The sequence below is a fragment of the Oryza brachyantha genome, chromosome 11, assembly GCF_000231095.2.
Source record: "Oryza brachyantha chromosome 11, ObraRS2, whole genome shotgun sequence".
NCBI lineage: Eukaryota > Viridiplantae > Streptophyta > Magnoliopsida > Poales > Poaceae > Oryza > Oryza brachyantha.
Genome location: NC_023173.2, coordinates 12,976,199 through 12,997,272, shown reverse-complemented (window position 1 = coordinate 12,997,272; position 21,074 = coordinate 12,976,199). Strand labels below are relative to the sequence as shown.

The window sequence follows — 21,074 nt, the reverse complement described above, 5'->3', positions numbered from 1 at the left end:
TGATTTTTAAAACAACTTTCCTAAGAAAAATTTTTACAAAAAATACATTGTTTAGTAGTTTAGGAAGCGTGCGTGCGGAAAACGAAGGAGATAAGTTAACTTAGGGGGGGCAAAGAACGCGGTCATAGAAGGAAAAGAGTGTGCAAGAATACAGAAAGATTTTTTGAGAGAGGGAGAGGGAGTGATTTGAATCTTATACCACTATGATAGTGAAATTACAGTTACGATAGTGAAATTACAGTAACTAACATATGAGTTCCGACGAATGAGGATACTCATATGTCAAACAGTAATAGGAATGATATAATGACATCTTTAATCCGAGAGCGAGAGGGCGGAAGAGAATTCAAGGGACGGGCGAGTGAGAGGCAGTTGCGTCTTCCTCCCGCCGCCGCCTTCCTTGAAACCTTTTCGCGCCACAAAAACACCACACCCATCCATGCACGGCCTACCCATACACTCCCGAGCCGTCGGCGTCTCCGTACGTACGTAGTTCGATTGCAGCTGAGGCCGCCATGGCCGCCGCACCGGTGGTGCCGCCGCCGCCGCAGGCGGACGACCTCGAGCCCTTCTCCCCCTCGCTGTTCCTCGACCTGCCCCCGACGCCGCACGCCGCCGCCGCCGCCGCCGACGACGACGACCCCAGCAACGACGACCTCCTCCTCCCCTTCATCTCCCGCATCCTCATGGAGGAAGACATCGACGACAGGTTCTTCTACCAGTACCCCGACCACCCCGCCCTCCTCGACGCCCAGCAGCCCTACGCCCAGATTCTCGACGACGTCTCCTCCTCCGCCGTCGCCGTCACCAGCAACACCAACACGAGCAGCTCCTCCGACGACCACTCCGGCGCCGCCACCAACAGCACAAGCGACGACTCCGCCAGCGCCACGTGCCCCTACAACCCAGTCGATCTGTACCAGCTGCTCCGATCCCCGGCACACCCCCCCGGCACGCTCGCCGGCCTGCCCGAGCCCGACCACCACCACCACACCTTGCTCGTCGCCGACGTCGAAGGGGAGGTGGGCGCCGACCCGAAGCTGCTGTTCGCCGGCGCGGACAGGGACAGCGTGGAGATGTTCAACCTGGCGTTCCTCAAGGGAAGGGAGGAGGCCAAGAAGTTCCTGCCCACCAATGACACCCTCTTCGCCGGCTTCCACGGCAGCGCGCGGCCGGAGACGGAGACGGAGCCTGTGGTGGATGAGACAGCGCTGCGAACATTCGGAGGAAGAGACGGCGGCGGCCGGAAGAAGAACAGGCACGGCGAGGACGACCTGGAGGCTGAGACGGGCAGGAGCAGCAAGCTGATGCTGCCAGGGCGGGAGGACACCGCAGCCGCGCGCGAGATGTTCGACGAAATTATGCTCGACGAGTACGAGGTCTTCATCAAGGGGATGACGGAGCTGCGCATCGCCATGGACAGCGAGGCCGAGAAGAACACCCGGAACAGCGGCCGGAGGGAGGCGCGCGCGAAGGCTCCGGTGGTCGACCTGCACGCCATGCTCATCCACTGCGCGCAGGCGGTGGCGACGGGCGACCGGCGGGGCGCGGCCGAGACGCTGAAGCAGATCAAGGAGCACTCGTCGGTGCGAGGGGACGCCACGCAGCGCCTGGCGTCCTTCTTCGCCGAGGGGCTGGAGGCGCGGCTGGCCGGCACGGGGAGCCAGGTGTACCAGTCGCTCATGGCGAGGCGCACGTCGACGGTGGACTTCCTCAGGGCCTACAAGCTGTTCACCGCGGCCTGCTGCATCAAGAAGGTGAGCTTCGTCTTCAGCAACAGGACCATCTACGGCGCCGCGGCGGGGAGGCGCAAGCTGCACATCGTCGACTACGGCGTGCACTACGGGTTCCAGTGGCCAGGCCTGTTCAAGCTGCTGGCGGCCAGGGAAGGCGGCCCGCCGGAGGTGAGGATCACCGGCATCGACCTCCCCCAGCCGGGGTTCCGGCCGGCCCGCGAAATCGAGGAGACAGGGCGCCGGCTGAGCAGCTGCGCCCGCGAGTTCGGCGTGCCATTCAGGTTCCACGCCATCGCCGCCAGGTGGGAGACGGTCCGCCGCGACGACCTCGCCGTCGACCCCGAGGAGGTGCTCGTCGTGAACTGCCTCCACCACCTCAACACCCTCCACGACGAGAGCCCCGACGGAGGCGAAGACACCCCGAGCCCCCGCGACGCGGTGCTGGGCAACATCCGCGCCATGGGCCCCGCGGTGTTCGTCCAGTGCGTGGTGAACGGCACCTACGGCGCGCCCTCCTTCCCGACGCGGTTCAGGGAGGCGCTCTTCTTCTACGCGGCGCAGTTCGACGTGCTGGACGCCACCGTCCCGCGCGGCAGCGGCGAGCGGCTGCTGATCGAGCGGGACATCCTGGGGCGGTGCGCGCTCAACGTCGTCGCCTGCGAGGGCGCCGGCCGGGTGGACCGGCCGGAGACGTACAGGCAGTGGCAGGCGCGCAACCGCCGGAGCGGGCTGGCGCAGCTGCCGCTGGACCCGGGCCTCGTCCGGCTCGTCCGCGACATGGTCGGCAGGCTGTATCACCGGGACTTCGTCGTCGACGTCGACCACCGCTGGTTGCTGCAGGGCTGGAAGGGCCGGATACTGTACGCCATGTCCACATGGGTTGCTCGCTCATGATCAAGATTTAATCCATCTTTTACTTCGCTCCAATCACCTGCTTTGTCATTAGCCTATGAGATTTGCTTCGGTTCAACAAATCGTTTCCTAGTATTGGATCTAATGAGTAAGATGTGCACTTAGATCCAACGATCAGAAATGATTTGGTACCGTGAGATATCGGTACCTAGAGATATTTTTTGTTAGACTGAAGAGCTTATTACCTCGATCCGCATTCGTCTTATGTTATAAGATGTTCTGGTTTTCGATATTTTCGTACTCTTTCCTAGGTTGTACAGAGTGCCACTGGTGTGAGTAGAAACAATATTATGATTCGATTTTCACTGTTTTCAAAATAGCCGTTTCATCAAAAAAAAATACGTGCTATGTTGTCAGTTTTCGGTTTGTCATCACTTCCGTGCTTCGTTTTGTATGCCCTCCATCACATGTATGGTTGCATATTGACTGCAACTGCAAGACTGTAAGTGATCTGATCTGTGCAGCTACCAAAGGTGTCTAAGCAAGTCTGTATGATTTTCCCTTTCTGGTGATCTCCTTTACATGTAATTATTTTAGATGTAACATGCTGAATCAAGTTTTTATTTTCCTAAGGAACTCATGTAAAAATCAGTTCTGTTCTTGGGGCACCAGAGATTTCTCAAACAAACTTTGATCAACATGTCACAATGTTAAAATTGCATTCAGTCCAGAAGATGGGGTTAGCTACTTTCTTCCCACTAGTTCTCAGCACTAAAGAACAGTTATTAGGTTGGACATCACTTTGGTGATTTCAGAATAAATACATCTCATTGGTGAAAGAGCCTGAACCCATCACCATTCAACATCTGAAACTTTTTGCCTCATGCAAGTTCAAGTTCAGGTTTCTCTGCTTCCAAGGGAGCATCATCATCATGATGCATGATCAGCAGCAGGAGCCAGGAAGAGGAACATCAGCACAACGCCACAGCTCCTTCAGCCACCGCCGGCATCACCATGTACAGGCTTGACGACGGCGGCGACGAGCCCGGCGCCGGCATCTCCACCAAAGACGGCGAGGGGGCGCAGAGGCCATCGTCGCCGGCGCACAGGAGCTGCTCCTTGAGCTTGTCCAGGGCTTCTCGCATCCAGTCATACCTGCAGAGCCCGTACGCCTCCTCGACCGGCACCTGAAAAATTCTTGCACAAGAACACTGTGGTGAGCTTCTTCCTCACCATCATCATCAGGGTGATGATCCCCCCTGAACATGGAGGGGTTGAACTGAAAGCTCACCCATCTCCTGCCATGGGTGGTCTGCTCAGGCCATGACTCCAGAAGCTCTGTCACCTGGAGAGCGAACATGAAGCCCTTGCAGGCCCCTTCCAGGCCGCAGCTGTTCTGCTTGCTCTTGCTCTTGAAGATCCATTCTCCCAGTGGCGTCCTCTGAATTCAACACATTTTTGGTTTTCTTTTTCAGATGTTAGGTGACTCTGTTAATTCTGTTCCTGAATCTTGACATATCTGAACGATGTGTTTGAAACTTTAACATGAAAAATAAAAAAGCCAGGAGAAAACTTATTGCAGTTTCTCTGTCTCTTGACACTGTTGGAAGCTCACATTTGAACACATGGAAATCATGTATAAGAATGCATTATAATATTATATAGAGGGGTCCGCCTAGTGATCAAATATTTAAAAATTTTAATTGCATCGATCAAATATGGTCACTGCTGTTGAATGGTAATATGAAATCATGCACGCAAGTCAAAAATCTTATACATGCCCTCCTCCTCTAGCTCCTATGTATTACGCGCTTGTTTGACAAAAAGAAAAATCAAACGTTTGATCAATATATATACAGTGTTTATTTTGATTATGATAGTTGATTAGCGGTAGACTGGTAGTTATGCAGCAGCAGTGACTTCCCGGCCACCTAACAAGAACAAGCAGATTGGTGTATTTGTTGTTGGTACTAATACCGCTAGAAACAACAAAAGAAAAAGACAGGGAAGGAGTACTAGCTTAGTACCCATCACACATTGCTTTGGAGATATTAACTCTATTTTTTTCTCTCATATCATTTTCTTTTCTAGTTGCTCTTGTTGCTTGTTGTCAAAAGAGCAATCACTTGAGACTTTGAGAGCAACAGTTATATCTTGTTCATAGCTGTACTTTTCTGAATTTTTTTTTCTAGCATATAGCCACTTAACATTGACCATTCTATATATATCTATCACAATTCACAGCCAAAAGGGGCACATCCATGAGTGTGACTACTCATCCTGCCAAAATCTATCCAAGGGGAACAACAAAAGAAGAAAAAAGCCACACACTAACTAACAAAGGAACATAAATCCAAACATGCTCCATATCATGCATATATTATTTTATCCTGAACACCCCCCTACCACCAACTAAGGCCGCAGGCAGCGTTCGTTGCCACCCGTAAGTTCACTTATGCCCTTCGTTTTTCGTGCGCACGTTTTGCAAACTATTAAATGATTTTGTAAAAATTTTCTATAGAAAAATTGTTTTAAAAATCATATTAATCTATTATATATTTTTTAATAATTAATTAATTATGTACTAATCTATTACTATGTTTTCCGTGCCAAGAATAAGTTAACTTATCCTCTCAAGCCGAACGCGCCTAAGTGATCAACTAGGCCTCAGAAAAGGGCTGACTAATTAACAACTAAATTTGCAATTGTTTATGTGTAAATGACACATCATGAGCAGATTAATTCAGAGATGGGGTCACCTACACTTAGAACGCCCCTGACGCCTGCTTCCTCGAAGGCCTCTCTGCAGGCAGCTTCGTCGATGCTCTCGTCGTCCTCCCATCCACCCTGCACACGCAGATGGACGCCACATGAGCATCCATGCCACCATCAAGCAAACAAGCAGGCAAAGCTTTTCTCTTTTTTGTTTCTTTCTCTTTGGCCATGGCTGTTTCTTGGAACTTAAAAAGGCAAAATTATTCAGAATCCTTTTTGGATGAATGAATGATTGGGCCTGTGCTTTTAATTTGCACATGATGATCACCATATGTATGGCTGTGTTTCTGCTAGGAGTAATTTTACAGTCCTTAGTACGTATCGAAAGTTTTAGTGTAAAATTTGGTACTTTCTAGTTTCTAGTAGCTAGGTACTAAGAGGTATCAAAATTTTATATTGAAAATTTAGTATCTCCTGGTACCTTTTTAAAAACCATAAAATTGCTCTTGTGCTGGTTGGGGTCTCACCTTTGGGAAGATGAGATCGCTTCGCTTCGGCGTCGAGATCATGAGCACCTGCACCCTGTCCAGCACATGGTGATCGTCATGGGAGCTGCTGTTTTCTCCATCCTCCTTGATCATGTAAGGGATGCATCTACGTATGGAGAGGGAAAAGGATCAAGATCACAAACTGAATAACACTGTCTAGATACCAGTATCCTTCTGTAATAATGCAACTGTTCCCTATACTTATCTAAATCATGTTATGCTTCTCTTAATTTCTTGGCCTTCTAAACATCTTAACTAGCATGTGATTTCATGTGATGACTACATGGAAGTGCTGGAGACAAGAGAGGGAACTAGCTACTTAATTTGCAGTTTGTTATCTCCTAGAAATGTGTACAAGTTATGCATGACATAGAAGAGCTGGCTGGCTTAAAGTTTACTCAAGAACTTACCCAGAAACAAGGCGATAGCATCCTTCGTAGCGCTGCCGGAGACGTCCCTGCCTCGCGCAACCCATGTTCATCGCCGGCGGCGATGACGGCGCCATCTTTCCCTTGCTCGAGAAGAACAGCTTCCTTATCTGAACAATAACCTGTGTGTACCACAAATTTAGGTCATATGACCATAGCCTAATTGGTAGGTACATACACAATCTACAAGAGCTTCATGAGTTGGTTAACTGAAGATCTATCTATATATATATAAATACCAGAGAGGAGCTAGAACAAGATAGAGATTCGTGGGCTGACCTCAAGTGGACAAATCCAAGAACAACTCCAACTCTTCCTCATAACACCAAGCAGCAGCAGCAACTGGTGTCCTCCCTGATGCCACAAGCTTCTCCCAGCTGCATGCCACTGGCCTGAAGAATCTCTTCCTTTGCATCAAGTTCACTTGCCTCTAATGCAATCGATCCAAGAGGCTTCAGATCGACTTGGAGAGATATGGTATCTGGCAAGAGCTACTAGGTGCACCCAATTTGATTGGGAACCCAATGCTCTCAGAATCTAATCCTCCTATCTCTTTTATGGCAATCAAAGCTAAGGTAGCTTTGAATTTGATCCAATCAATGGAGTTATATACACAGGGTACCCAGAGATGGGCTTCTTGCATCTTGTGGCTCTTGGGGCTATTTATAAGGAGAGGATGGAAAGTTTTTTTAGGGCTAATTTGCATTGAACTCCCTAACATTTTGGTAATTCTCTCATGGATCGCTCTGTTGCCTTTTTTTTTTCTTCTTCATCTGGTCAATGGGTTGCTTGTATTTTCTTTTTGTGTCAACCAAACCATCTTTTCTAGGAGACCGTCATCAATGAACGAAAAGGGACCTCTTGTAGTTAAAAGGCTTCTTTTTTTGCATTTGTAGGTTAAAAGTTAGTAGCTTGTTTATGTTATATCTAGGGATTATTTTGTTTGATATATAATGGGCAGTCATTTCAGCTAGTGTGCAGTGCAAATTGTTAGGTGAATAGTACATAGGTTTGACAGAATATATCATATTCTTCTGGTTATGTGGATTCCTGCATATAATAATATTTGAGGGGCAGTAGTAGTACTGTATTAATTATTAGTAGACCACATCACAAATTGGGTGAAAAGCTTTGCAGGAGTTGTCACACACTAGCTAATTTGCTAGGGACAACTTAAAAGTATATATTAAATCATGCAGTGACAAGAGATGCAAGTCATGGAAGGGTCATTCTATAAAGAAAACATTCAAAGGCTGTCCACTATTTTTCCTGTGTGTAACCTTTTCCTACTCAAGCATCTCTAGGTCTTAGTGCTAAGTAAATAGAGAGTTATCTCTGAGCTTTGTTTATTTTTAACGGCTGGGAAATGACTCCACACCTTCATCAGCACCTCCACAATCCACATCCCATGCATTGTTTTTTTTACCAATCTTCCTGGAAGGATCATACATGTTCCTATTATAAGCTCTCTCTTTTACAGTGTTTTTATGAGTCAAGACATATGTGCTAGCCCCCGTTCGTTTGCCCCCAGGTAAGATAACTTATCCTTTCGTTTTCCATGCATACGCTTCTCAAACTACTAACGGTGTATTTTTTACAAAAATTTTCTATAGGAAAGTTGTTTAAAAAAATCATATTAATCTATTTTATAAATTTTTAATAATTAATAATTAATTAATCATGTACTAATCTATTACTATGTTTTTCGTGCTAGGGATAAGTTATCTTACCCTCACCAGCCGAACACGGCCCTAATATATGACGTAATTGCTTTTTGGATATAGTGTTCAACCACTCGTATTATTAAAAGCACTATATCATTTATTTTATTATGAATTGTTTTAACATTAAAGATATTTTAAGCATGACTTAAATTTTTCATATTTGCAATAAACTTTTGAACAAGATGAATGATTAAAGATTATGTCCAAAAGCTAACAACACCATGTATATGCTTAAAAATGGAGGGAGTATCATGTTAGAGGTTCAACAAAATAACTCCGAAAACCATGGTACCACAATGGTCGTGAATAATACCATGAATAAGCACTATTTAAAACCTTTTTATATAAAAAACAACCCACAGTTTTTCTCATTCATCACAGGAGATACATGCCCATTCTTTTTTAAGGAATGTACAAATAGATTAATGAACACACTTTCCGAGCTCCTAATTGGAGTGATTTTTACCAAACACCTCTCTCTCTCTCTATATATATATATGGATTCATAGAGTATTGTTTTGAATCTCCAACTTTTCAACTATATAACAGTTAATTCATTTGTTGGTATCGTTGAATAATCATCACAAATCATTCATCTGTTCCACCATTCAACCATTTAATAATTACCAGAAATTATTCATCTATCACAAATAATTACAACATTTAAAATCTGGACCAAATCTCGTCCTGATTATTTATTGATCGTACTGTGCTACAATTCCAAATATGGAATGTTTGAATATGTTTAGGGTGAGTCTGAGAGTGAGTGAAAAAAAAAAGAAAATCATGCAAAACAAGGTATCCTATTACTGAATGTTAAACTAAGTATTAACTATTGCAAACTTTATAAGTGATCAATATAATTTTAAAGCAACTTTTAAACATAGATTTTTTTTTAAAAAACATGTTGTTTAGCAGTTTGAAAAGTATGGTTATTGTAAATTATGGGAGTTCTTTTTCTTCCAAAACTCCATTCATCATAGATATTGTGAAAGCACATTTTCCTACATTTTAATTAGTCGCTATAAAGATGCTGCAATCATATAACTAAAATCATATCTCTGCTCTTTATTTGCATTTCTCAGTGTCTTTGTCACACTGCTTTTGTTGTATCTAAGTTAATCAATTTCTATTCATCTTGTTATTCTACATGTAATTTCTTTCCAAAAAGCCACCCTTTAGAAAATCAAAACAATCATATCAAATCACCCGTGAAAATTGCAACTTCGCGAGGGGCAAAATCGATAACCTAACTTCTTCTTCCTCCTCATTTCTTCAAAGTGTGCATGGAGAAGATGGGGACGGTTTCTTAGTAGGAGCTTTTGTGGCTAGCTGCTGCAAATTGGCAACTACTCTCCAAAACGGCAGTTTTTTTGATGGTTTCCTACACATTATGCACCACTACCACCATCATCATCCATATCCAGTGATCAATTAATCAATCAATTAGCTTGCAGCAGTGCGTATCCAGATTTTTTATTTTGGGTGGTCCAACTTACATAATATTTTTAATTGTCATAATTATAACATATAGTAAATATAACAGAAATACAAAGTTAATGAAAAGCTCATTTTATATGTTAGTAATACATAATATTTTTGTCTTACATTTATTTTATATATATATATATATATATATATATATATTCTATGCATTATGCTGAGATTTTTTTTAGGTACCGGGATCACCCTCTAGCTCTGCCATTGGTTTGCAGTAATCATCATCATCATCTCTCTCTCCCTAGCTAGCTAGGGCCGTGTTTATTCGTGACGGTAAGTTAGCCAGATTCTCTTTTTCTACACACACGCTTTCCAATTACACGGTATATTTTTTACAAAAAATTTCAATTAGAAAGTTACATTAAAAAACAAATTAATCTATATTTTTATTTTTATAATTAATAATTAATTAATATATACTAGTATATTAATACGTTTTTTTGCGACTTACACCGTTGCTGAACATGGCCTAGGTAAGCTAGATCGTGGATCGTCGTCTTGTTCAATGTGTGCATGCTTTGACTGCATGAGAAGAGAGACATGGTGTAGCTAGTGGCCAGCCATGGCGATGTGTCACACGGAACGGAGGAGGATAGACTTGGTGAGAAATTTCGTGCGTTTAGACCGGTTCAACGACATCTCCTGAGCCACACCTTTCTCCCGCCCCCCCCCCCCCCTTATTTTTTAATTTGGCTCTATATATATGTTGCATTTAGAAAAGGATAGTAGGTTAATTTCACTTTTGCCTTCTCTGATAAAAGATAATTTATTAGGGCTTCCTCTTGGGTTGGTCAATCAGAGGTAGAGGGCAGTGTGTGTGTGTTGGAACAGTCATTATCCATCGATCTCGTGTGGGTGAGCAGTGCTTTAGAGACTAAGACACTGTTTTTTCAATTGGTCCATCCATTGTGTAAATATATAGACATTTTTAGGTGGAATTAGATGGAACCTAACGGCGATCATATTTCTCAGATAAATTCGTTTGTACGATAGCATTTTTTAAAACTCATATTCGTCAATGATATTTGTTGGACTTAGATGTTTGTCAATGATATTTTTTAATTTTCTTTTATACTTATATTTTGGAAGACAGGGACACGCTGCACCAAATTATTGTGATGGTTATTGCTCCACACCTCTAAAATAGAGCATGTTATTTCATAAAGAACTTTCTTCTACTACATTGCTCAGACTACTTGTTCTAAGCTATTTTTAAGTTTATTTATCCAGATATTTAATTTATTACTGCAATCACGTATATAATCCACAATAATAATATGATTAATAATATGTTTTAAAGAGGGCTGCTCAAATATTATTATATATGGCCTACCTAATATGGAAAAAAAAGTGAGACTCCTACTCTAGTTAGCTATATAAACTCTGGCCGGCCATATTACTCATAATTATAACCTCGTGGTAGCACGTGCTTGGAATTTCAGTCAGAAATTTCAAAAAATTTTGGAATTTGGCCCAAATTTTCATATTTAGTAAAATTTGTTCAAATTTCAAACAAGAATCAGAAAACAATATTTTGAAATTTCCAAGATATAAAAATTTTTGGTGCTCCTGGCGTAAATATGCAAAATAAAACTACAAACCCTAGCGCTAGCTAGTGCCCTATTTTTTTTCGAAGAATACTATTGGCCGGGCACACATGCATCTACATATATAGGTCACACAGGAAAATACATATAATTGGCACATTCTTTATACACACTGGAAACATTTTTAGTTTAACTTTAATTACATGCATGTTATTTTCTTAACGTCATGATCATAACCATAGTATAAAATTTTGTAAGAATTTTTCTTGACTTTGCATCCATTTTTACACGGTATTGCTCTTATTTTTCTACATATATGTACAGGTTACATCATTACTAATTACTAAAATGTGATTCTATAGTTCATTATGAAAGAGACATGCTTAATATTCGATTATATTTCTTGGTTTCTTTATATTATTACACGTGCTCTGATTATGCCATTTATGTGAATTTATTAATTTCCTAATTAACTTCGATGGGACAGCAATAGATACTAACAACAACTTAATTATGGGACAACATATATATGAAACTACTCTATAATTAACATTCTGACCTTTTGCTAATTATGAGTTATACATGCTATTGATCATCGACGATAATTAAACGTCTACTTGACTCCTGTCAGCTTAGAGTTGATAGTTAATTAGGATACTCAGTCAATTATAGATTTACACTCCCTCGTTAAAATAATTAATACAATACGTACGTATTTATAGGTTTCCATAGAACAAGGTTTTGACAATACTTTGCACTATATATTACGATATCATATTTTAATAAAAATGCATAACCATAAATAAGTACTTTTGAACACGTATCTAATCACAACAATTTTATGTTATGAAAAATATATCTTAATAAAGGAATTGTTATTGTCATAGCTTCTTTGTAATGAAACCTAATACTCTTTTATACTTTTAATTAACAGAAGTACCCTACTGATGAACCACCAAAAGGCACGGTTTATCGGTCCAACCTGGTCTAATTAGGGTTGACGTTGCCGGCGGAGCTCCTCCTACGAAGGCACGATTATCGCGTGATAACCGTAAAAACTGCGGATACCGTAACAAATTCATATTTGAATTTTTGAATTCAAATTAGATGGTTACTGTGGTTTTTTTTTGTCAAAACCACACGATAAGTGGTTAAAGCTGTGTGATAAGTGGTTAAAACTGTAATGTCTCTATCGAAAACTGTGGCTAGTATAAACCAAAGGTAAAAATTGTTAAAAAAATCTGAAAAACTATAAAATTGTAAGAAAAAAATGAAATTAATAGTTAGCTATAGTTCTGACAGTTAGGACATATTTTTGGAAAAAAAATAAAATTTTGGCATGATCTTTATTAAATTCAGAAGATTAGAGCAGATATATAAATGACAATTGATAATTTATCGTACACCTCAAGTGATATTCCAAATATATGTTGACACCGCAATAAATAGTAGGACGTACAAAAAAATAAGATAGTGTCCATGGTACAATTCATAATACATACAAAACAATAGTTTAAGGGGGTTGTTTAGATGAGGCTAAACTTTTTAGCCCCATGTCATATCGGATGTTTGAACACTAATTTGAAGTATTAAATATATACTAATAAAAAACTAATTTCATAAATGAGTGGTAATCCACGAGACGAATTTTTTAAGCCTAATTAATCCATAATTAGAGCATGTTTACTGTAGCATCACATAGGCTAATTATGAATTAATTAAGCTTAATAGATTCGTCTCGCGGATTAGTCCAAGATTAGGGATAAGTTTTATTAATAGTCTATGTTTACTATTTATAATAAACGGTCCAACATTCGATGGGAGACTAAAAATAAGTCCCTTCCCAAACACCACCTAAATATAGCAGTGTCCAACTGTCCATTACACAAATCATTCACATCCAAAAATAACTTCTTCATTTAAAAAATTTTCATACGATCGTATACACTAAAAAAATTATTACCTTAAAAACTATTGTAACCATATATATATATATATATAAACTACATATCTAATTAAATTGTGTTCAAATATAATTTTTTTTATCAAACATCAGTACAAATTATTCTCTACCCCCCATATATATATAGATTTCCTCAAATTTTTTGAATTCAGTTTAAATTCATATGGTCCTACCAAGATATGTTAATGGCCCCGTTACCTGTTTTCTCATGGAGAATTCTTATATTAGTGGATGAGGATAGTTCTAATTGATTTCCCACGGGGAATTAAATGGAGAAAAACATGTCCCCGTTGGGTCTCACGGATGTGGGTATGGTCCTTAGTACATCGTCCCGTTCTCCGTGGAGACCCAATTAATAGACATATATGAGTTTTAACTTTATTTTTCTCATAATTATATTCAATAAATAATAATCTTATACTTTATAATATAGATTAATGAATATATGTTTATTTATATTGATATAAAATATGGATTATATATATATATGAGTTACTATATTTTTTAAGAGGGGACGGAGAACCTATGGGGATTAATTCCCCGTGCGAGGACGGGTATAGAAAAATTCTTTACCGGTTGCAATCGCACGGGTATACAAAAATTCTTTACCCGTTGCAATTCGCAGGGACGGTGACGGAAAAAACTCTAACTCGCGGTGACGGGTATGAGGACGTAAAACCCGATGGTGAATTCTCCGTTGCCATCTCTAGTCCTATCACCATATATCGCTACCGCGTCACGGCAGAGAGCGCGGTTATCACGGTAGCATGAACCTGGTCTATTTAATCTGCTTGCATTTATGGTTTTATACCATTCTAGAGGGGAGCAAAAGATCCCAAGAAGAAGAAGAAGAAGCTGCTATCGATGTGTCTGGTCCTTCAATTAATCTTTAATTAATTTACAGACCCTCTACCAGGTGGGCCCCACAAAGAATGAGTCCGTTTTAATTTGTAAAGTATAGGAGTAGATAGCTTTGCGAATTGGACGCACTATACTTCCCTTGAGCAAATTGCAAGCACTGTCGCTACAAAACAAATTGAAAGTGTGGTGGCAACGACCGCACGTGTGGAAACGACCGCACGTGTGCGAACCCATTTTCTACATGCAAGTCATTGATCACGCCGGCTTGGTACTTAATTAGCTTTGTGTGATGACCCCATGCAAAAAAGAATACCAAGGTGCCCAAAAATATGACCAATAGTGCTAATTAGCTTATTTAAGCAAATGTATTGTTGTGCCATGCAAATATATTGCATATAGTAGTACATGTTGTGATTGATGAGGACAAGGTATAAAAAGGAAACACATGGTAGTGGTGCACACATGTGCAATTTTGCATCATTATATAGAGACTTGAACTTCAACATCTAGTCATAGTTTCTAAAAAAGTTTAGGGCTATATCGTAAGACTTTCTAGTCTTGCCTAAATATATATATATGTCTAGATTCATTAGCATCCATATTAATCTAGCAATGCTAGAAAGTTTTACATTATGAAACCGAGGGAGTATCAGGGTTTATTTATTGATGTTATTTAAGTTCTCAAACTTTTCCAAGTTATCTCCTTTAGAGTATTGATTGTTCATATTGCCTTGCATTCCTTGAATTTCATACTATAAGTTGTTAGGTTTGTACTAAGTCAAAACTTTTCTAGTTTGATAAGTTAATAGAAGAACACTACAGCCTTTACAACATCATATTAATTGCATTGAATCTACCATTGAATATATCTTTTTATAATATATTTGTGTTGTAAATGCTACTATATATTTCTAACTTGATTAAACTTTAAAAAAGTTAGAAAGACTTAAGATGCCTAATATGTAACAAAATAACAAATGACTGGTTCATGTACATTCTGAGGGTGCATTTGGCAGTCATGGCTTCCATCTTTTACTATATGGTTCTCCACATGCACGCTTTCCAAACTAATAGACAATATGTTTTATAAATTACTAAAAAATATAATAATATATTTTTTATATTGGCTAACACTTAATTAATCATACGCTAATAAACCACATGTTTTCCGTGTAAGAGAGGAAGGTTCTACTACCGAACGCACCCTTATGTTGGCCGTAAAGATTAAACATATATTGTTCTCTTTCTAGGTCTCAATCGTCAAGATTACATCACCTTATCTTTCCGCTTCTGCTTATGCATATAAGCCAAAATTTAAATTTTTATCCTTAAATTTGGAGTTGATTTCGAGATTTTTTTTTCACCAAAGATGATTTTATGGCCTTGCCTTTTAGATCGCTAAGAATATGCATATAAAATTTTTGTTCATAAATTATTTTTCATTTACAAATATGACATTTGGTCTTTTTCATATAAAGATAAAAAATCACCCCTCTTATCGGTTAGGACATTCACACTATCTATAATTTTAGATCACAAAAAACACATATATAAAAGTTTTATTAATAATTTATTTTTCGTTTGCAAATATGACATTTGCCTTAAAAAGGCAAACAATCACCCCAAGTATCTGAGCTAACGCATTTTTGCACTCTCTGTAGATTTGGTACTGTAGTCAACTTGGTTGATTGATTGAAGCTATCAGCAGTGAAAGTATTGGAGCAAGATAAAGTTCAGTAAATTTGGCATCTTTGACTAACCCATTGTATTCTAGTTCATATTTGCAAGCTCAACATTCAGTAAGGTAAATCACCTATATACGTGCTTAACATTGTAGACAACAATACCTTTTGAAAGAGAGAGAAGCGCACAAAATTTTCTCTCATCCGTAGCCAACAAACTTTCGATCCTCATGGTTAATTTGGACATTACGCAGATCCATTTCATACCACACACTCCATAACAAAGAACCATATATAACACGAATCATCTATAATAGCATCCAATATACTCCCATAGAGATAAAATTAGGACATCCCTAATCATATATATTTAAGTACCCGTCATCGTTTCTATGGGGTTTTGCTTAGATTATTTTGCCGTTGTAGTTTTACCGCTAGATCAATTTGTGGTGATAAATCTTTTATATGTAATTTCTCAAATTTAATGTTAAAAATTGGCCTAGAAGCATAAATATATTCCTCAAACCATATGCGGCCAGCTGTAACATATTAACATGCATGCTGACTGCATGCGTTCAACGGTGTACCCATCTCAGCACTGGCCGTACCATGGAGACCACACACAGATAATGCCAATGGACAGTCGATATCATATCATAGCAGAGAGGACAACGCAGGACGAGACAGAGAAATTCAGGGTCTCGTTCAGAGTCAAACCGGAGAAGGTTCCTCACTTCCCTCCGGTCTCTGAGGAGAAAATCTGCAGCAGCTCACGCGTTTTCTCGATCGGATTCGAGATCGATGGATCGGTGTCGTGTTCTCTGCAAGTCTCTGCGATGATCATGAGAGGAAAAGGACATGTCAGTTTTCTGACTGAAATGAACGGGGGGCTGCCACCAAAATTCAGAGAACGGCAGCCGATCGCCTACTGGATTGCCCAGGCAGATGAGATCATCATCAGATCAGATGAGCGTTTGGAGCGTGTTTGGATTCATGCCAGCCTGACTGTCGAAAATGTTAGCAGCATGTTTGGAAAATCAACATTGCTCAGGAGTCAGGAATTGACATCAGTGGTTGGTTCAGGTCTGTTTAGTTCAAAAAACTTTTCCCAAAAATATCACATCGAATTTTTGAACATCTAAATAAAGCATTAAATATATATAAACATTAAAACTAATTATACAGTTATAGAGAAAATAGTGAGACGAATCTTTTAAACCTAATTAGAACGTGATTAGCCATAAGTGTTACAGCAACCAACATATGCTAATGACGGATTAATTAGACTCAAAAGATTGTCTCATGGTTTTTAGACAGAATCTGAAATTTGTTTTGTAATTAGACTACGTTTAATACTTTAAATGTATGCTTAAAGTTTTGATGTGATGTTTTTGCAAAAAAAATTTACAATCTAAACAAGGTCTCACATGAACCTTCCCAGTTCATCATCTATTGGCATCAAGTGATGCGTACTGAAAACGAAAAAGAACTGATTGGCAGCATTAAACAAATAAGTTTCCATACAAGTATATATAGATACATAATGCTTTATAGACAACATAAATACATAATCCATACTTAAATACGACCTAAATTAATACTGGGCCACTGATTGTCACAAGTAGTTAACCAAGCAGATCATAATATACACAAAACATAGTTGGAGCCCACACCTCTTGCTGACAGACAACACAAGCATTGCCAGGTGTCCAATGCTGTAGTCTAAACCCTAAACCCTAAACCTGTTTACATGACAGCCATTGTCAAAGTCAATCAGTAGGCAAGGCCATTGATCCAGAGACCTAGCTTCTTATGGTTCCCTGCATTACAGCCAAAAGAGACCATCATATGCCGTCTTAATATCCTCTTGTGTCATGCAGCGCAGGGCAATTACTCCTCCAGTGCCCAAGCTTGCCACAGTGAAAACAAGGTGAGTTCAGTGGACTTGAAGCTGGCTTAGGGCAGTTCGGGGACCAGTGTCCGTCTTCGCCACATCGGAAGCAGCAGCCGCTACCATGAGATGGCGGCATGGGTGATTCTGTTGGTGTTTTCACTTCAACCGTAGCATTTGGTTCATGCCGTGTACTCGACGATTTCCCGGCAACTATACCATCTCGCAGTGTAGGCTCAGTAGTTACCATAAAACCATTGCATACAACATCGTTGTTGATGATGTCAAACGGCCACTCATCATATTCATGCTGATCAGGATTGGTTGGTCCATTTTCATTGTTTCCTTCCACTTTAACTGGACTGTGCCTCCCATGGTTATCGTCCACCTGATTGTCGTTTCTAGTTTGTGGTGATTCTTCTACAAAACCATCGACCAGGACGCAGTAAGAGCATGCACCGTGTCCCTAAAAAATGGGAAACAAAATTGTTTTTTTGGATAAATAATTCATGGATATATCAATTAGTAATTCATAATAATCATGTAAATGAAGGATGGGGTTATCCATTATCTATAATAAATATCAATCATGTAAACAGCAAAATACAACCATGAACCATGACCATCTCTTCAATATGCCAATATTGGTAAAACCTTTTTAAACAGAGCAACAATTTAAACAAGGACCGCATGAGAAATTTATTGTTTAAAAATAGGAATTTGACAGGAAAATATTTAATTATAGGATATTATGTGTACAATTTGCATTGGAATATATATTGCTATGTATTACTTCTGTTTGCACTATATGTTACTACCATAAAATTCTCATCTCTCCAATAATAAGGTTATTTGTAGATTGATGTCTAGTGCAAATTACACCTTCCGGTCAAATTTGTTTGACGTTGGGAGAGTGAGGTTAGTTCTCTCAGCATCAAATATATTTTTACTTGAGGTTAGTTCTCAAACGTTTTAAGAGATTGGAACTTATGATATACTTATTTAAGATCCATTCAAATGCTGTAAGCTTTTCCAAAAATTTATTAGGTTGATTTTTTAAGTACTAATACAAACTAAAACTCACAGAAGAAACAATATGCTAACAATAGCTGAAATACGTTGCATAATGCAACAGCATGACTGAACATAATTGACCATGGTGCACAAATTTATTTCAAGAGAAACCATTGAAAGAACAGAATTAACAAAAACATTACCTTCTTTATACAACACACATAGTACTTTTGCCCTTTTATTGATGTCTTGATGCATTTTCCAGCCCCACAATAGCAAGTTGGTTTATTAATCGATCTAGCATTAACTGGAGGTGTAGCACCAGCTTGATGATTACTTGGACTGTTAGATACACGAGAATTTCTAGGATAGTTGAATACATGAGGGTTTCTTGGACCATTAAAATCTTGGGGATTGCTTGGTGTAGGAGTTGTAGCACCAGCTAAATGATTGCTAGGACTTTTAAACACACCAGGACTACATGATCTGTTAAAAATATGATGATTGCTTGGTGTAGGAGTTGTAGCACCAGCTAATTGATTACTACGACTGTTAAACACACCAGGACTACATGGGCTGTTAAAAACGCGGGGATATGGCTTAGGAAGGCTTATAAAAGCAGGCTGTGGATTTGGACAAAGATCAGCTTCTTCACACCAAACAGAATATCTGCATTTCTGAAACAAGTAAAACTACTATTAGCTTTACATATACATCTTTTACATTGAAAGCTCATTGCCCAGAGACCAACCTGAACTATCAAATTGGTATACTACATTAGGCACTTCAATGTAAAAATTGCATACTTACGAAAGCACACACATAAAAAAACATGGTTCCATACAAAAAATAGTCTTCTATTCTCCTTCAGAACTATATCTAAATGTACGCAATCCAAAATTTATCTATTTCCAGAGAAAATGGGAACAGGTGCACAACAAAATAGTGTTGGTCAGAGACTACCGGCAAAGGAGATGCACAAGTAATTACAGATTCTCATCCTTGATTAGGGACTGAGTATTAAATTACAAATGTCACCGGCAGAAGAGATGCACGAGGAATTAGACGAATTTACTAGTGCGAGGTTAACAATACTGCTTAAATAATGAGAAGCATGAACATAAATACTGGAAAGTAACTAGCACTTCTAAACAATAGCAACCGACGCTCCACGGACGTGATTCATGCGACATTTACAGATATACAAACCTGCAAAACTGTAAAGCAAAATATATAAGTACTACTAACTATAATCTACATGAAAAGGTGTACACAAAGTCCTCTAAATTTACATTCCAATTTCACAGTTCTAAGGTAATTGGCGAAATCTGACCGGCAGCATGTCAGTAGCAGACCATAGCTTATGTCCAATCATTAAATCGGTCATCCAATATCACCTGAAAGCTACGGGTTGTTGCCAAAAATAAGCCCAACATTCTCCCACGATGATCAACCATTCCTCACACTGTCGCTCAGATAGTAAACCCCACGGCACAATAGAAGCAAGAGAAAGAAAGAACAAAACAGCCAAGAAAGGAAACACTGTACAGAAAGTTTAGCAAATTTCCTTACATTTGATCTTGAACTTCTGTCAAGCCAATTTTTTTTAACATGAAAGTAGAACAAAGCAAAATCCCTTTGCATCAACCGTGTTTCATCCCAAGCAAGCCACCCAAAGACACAACACACACCCACAAGAACTGTATTTTTTTTCATCCACATGAAGTAAAACATTGGGAAGAGGGGGGGGGGGGGGCAAAGAAATGATCTTTGGAGAGGGGAAAGCTCACCGGCGTCGACGGGCAGACGTACACCCACCGCCGCGACTCCCTCTCCTCCACAATGCAGGCTCCGCGGCCGCAGATGCACTGCCTCTCGAGGAAAGCCGGGGCCTCGGGCGGCGGCGGTGCGGGAGCGCGGCGCTTGGCCTCGAAGTGCCTCCGCTCCGTCTCCTCCGCAGCGCGGAAGAGGAAGTCGTCGTCCTCGTCGTCATCGAGCTCGCCGCCGCCGGCGAAGTCGAGCTGCCGCCTCACAGCGGCATGCGCCGGCGGCGGCGGAGGCGGAGGCGCCCGGGACATGAGGTGGGTGGGGGCGGGGCAGGAGGCGACGCTCTCCGCGTAGGTGGAGGTGGTGGAGGCGGTTCCTCCGGCGCTGCTCATCGCCCTCTCCGGCCGGCCTCACCTCGCATCTCGCGCTCTGCCGGTGTCGCCGCGCTCTCTCCTCCTCCGGTGATGCTCTCTCTCTCTCACTAGCCTTTTGCTGCCTTTTGGGTTTGGAAATGAGGTGAAAAGAATCCCAGAAATTATGTTCTTGTTCTTTGCTTTTTTTTTTCTTTGCATGAACTTTGTTGGTACAGTGCCCCTTTACCTATTCGTCCGAATATGCTCCGGAGACATGTCAAAATATTATGTCCCGGTAGCAAGATGAGACAAGTTGGCTTAATAGCATGTTAAGACAATTTGCCTCGGCAGCTAAGGTATTTTGTCTCGATTGCATGCTAAAGCAATATGTCTTGGTGGCATATTGAAGCAATGTGTCTTGAGAGTGCCATAGAACCATGGGTGTTATGTGTGTTGAGTGCCACATAGGTGTCTTTTGAGTCAAGATAGCAAG

At 40.6% G+C, this 21,074-nt stretch overlaps 3 protein-coding genes across 4 annotated transcripts; 1 reads left to right on the top strand and 2 right to left on the bottom strand.

The window, feature by feature from the left end:
* The first annotated feature begins 363 nt into the window (after window positions 1–363).
* Window positions 364–3,179, top strand: LOC102707352 (scarecrow-like protein 34). The gene has a single exon (XM_040528730.1). The coding sequence runs from the start codon at window positions 516–518 to the stop codon at window positions 2,628–2,630; it is 2,115 nt and encodes a 704-aa protein (XP_040384664.1). The 5' UTR covers window positions 364–515; the 3' UTR covers window positions 2,631–3,179.
* A 61-nt stretch (window positions 3,180–3,240) lies between these two features.
* Window positions 3,241–6,901, bottom strand: LOC102701033 (nudix hydrolase 13, mitochondrial-like). 2 transcript variants are annotated; one of them, XM_006662905.3, is made up of 6 exons: window positions 6,559–6,901; window positions 6,262–6,401; window positions 5,831–5,957; window positions 5,352–5,435; window positions 3,880–4,029; window positions 3,241–3,775 (listed from the first exon to the last, which is right to left on the bottom strand). In XM_006662905.3, the coding sequence occupies exons 1-6, from the start codon at window positions 6,598–6,600 to the stop codon at window positions 3,560–3,562; spliced, it is 759 nt and encodes a 252-aa protein (XP_006662968.1). In that variant the 5' UTR covers window positions 6,601–6,901; the 3' UTR covers window positions 3,241–3,559. The 2 variants fall into 2 exon arrangements, with proteins under 2 accessions (XP_006662968.1, XP_040384665.1); XM_040528731.1 differs by lacking the exon at window positions 6,559–6,901 and having other exon boundaries at window positions 6,262–6,467.
* Window positions 6,902–17,057: 10,156 nt separating this feature from the next.
* On the bottom strand, window positions 17,058–20,833 carry LOC102707074. The gene is made up of 3 exons (XM_006663429.3): window positions 20,252–20,833; window positions 18,665–19,138; window positions 17,058–17,913 (listed from the first exon to the last, which is right to left on the bottom strand). The coding sequence occupies exons 1-3, from the start codon at window positions 20,618–20,620 to the stop codon at window positions 17,413–17,415; spliced, it is 1,344 nt and encodes a 447-aa protein (XP_006663492.2). The 5' UTR covers window positions 20,621–20,833; the 3' UTR covers window positions 17,058–17,412.
* Window positions 20,834–21,074: the final 241 nt, after the last annotated feature.

What these genes read in the sequence shown, in the direction of transcription:
- LOC102707352 (XM_040528730.1), top strand. Translation starts at nt 516, where the DNA reads ATGGCCGCCGCACCGGTGGTGCCGCCGCCGCCGCAGGCGGACGACCTC.
- LOC102701033 (XM_040528731.1), bottom strand. Translation starts at nt 6,455, where the DNA reads ATGTACCTACCAATTAGGCTATGGTCATATGACCTAAATTTGTGGTAC. An exon ending in TGCTATCGCCTTGTTTCTGG is followed by an intron (nt 5,958 to 6,261) that starts GTAAGTTCTTGA and finishes CTCCATACGTAG; the next exon opens with ATGCATCCCTTACATGATCA. An exon ending in GCGATCTCATCTTCCCAAAG is followed by an intron (nt 5,436 to 5,830) that starts GTGAGACCCCAA and finishes CTGCGTGTGCAG; the next exon opens with GGTGGATGGGAGGACGACGA.
- LOC102707074 (XM_006663429.3), bottom strand. Translation starts at nt 20,620, where the DNA reads ATGAGCAGCGCCGGAGGAACCGCCTCCACCACCTCCACCTACGCGGAG. An exon ending in ACGTCTGCCCGTCGACGCCG is followed by an intron (nt 19,139 to 20,251) that starts GTGAGCTTTCCC and finishes TACTTGTTTCAG; the next exon opens with AAATGCAGATATTCTGTTTG. An exon ending in ATGTGTGTTGTATAAAGAAG is followed by an intron (nt 17,914 to 18,664) that starts GTAATGTTTTTG and finishes CCCATTTTTTAG; the next exon opens with GGACACGGTGCATGCTCTTA.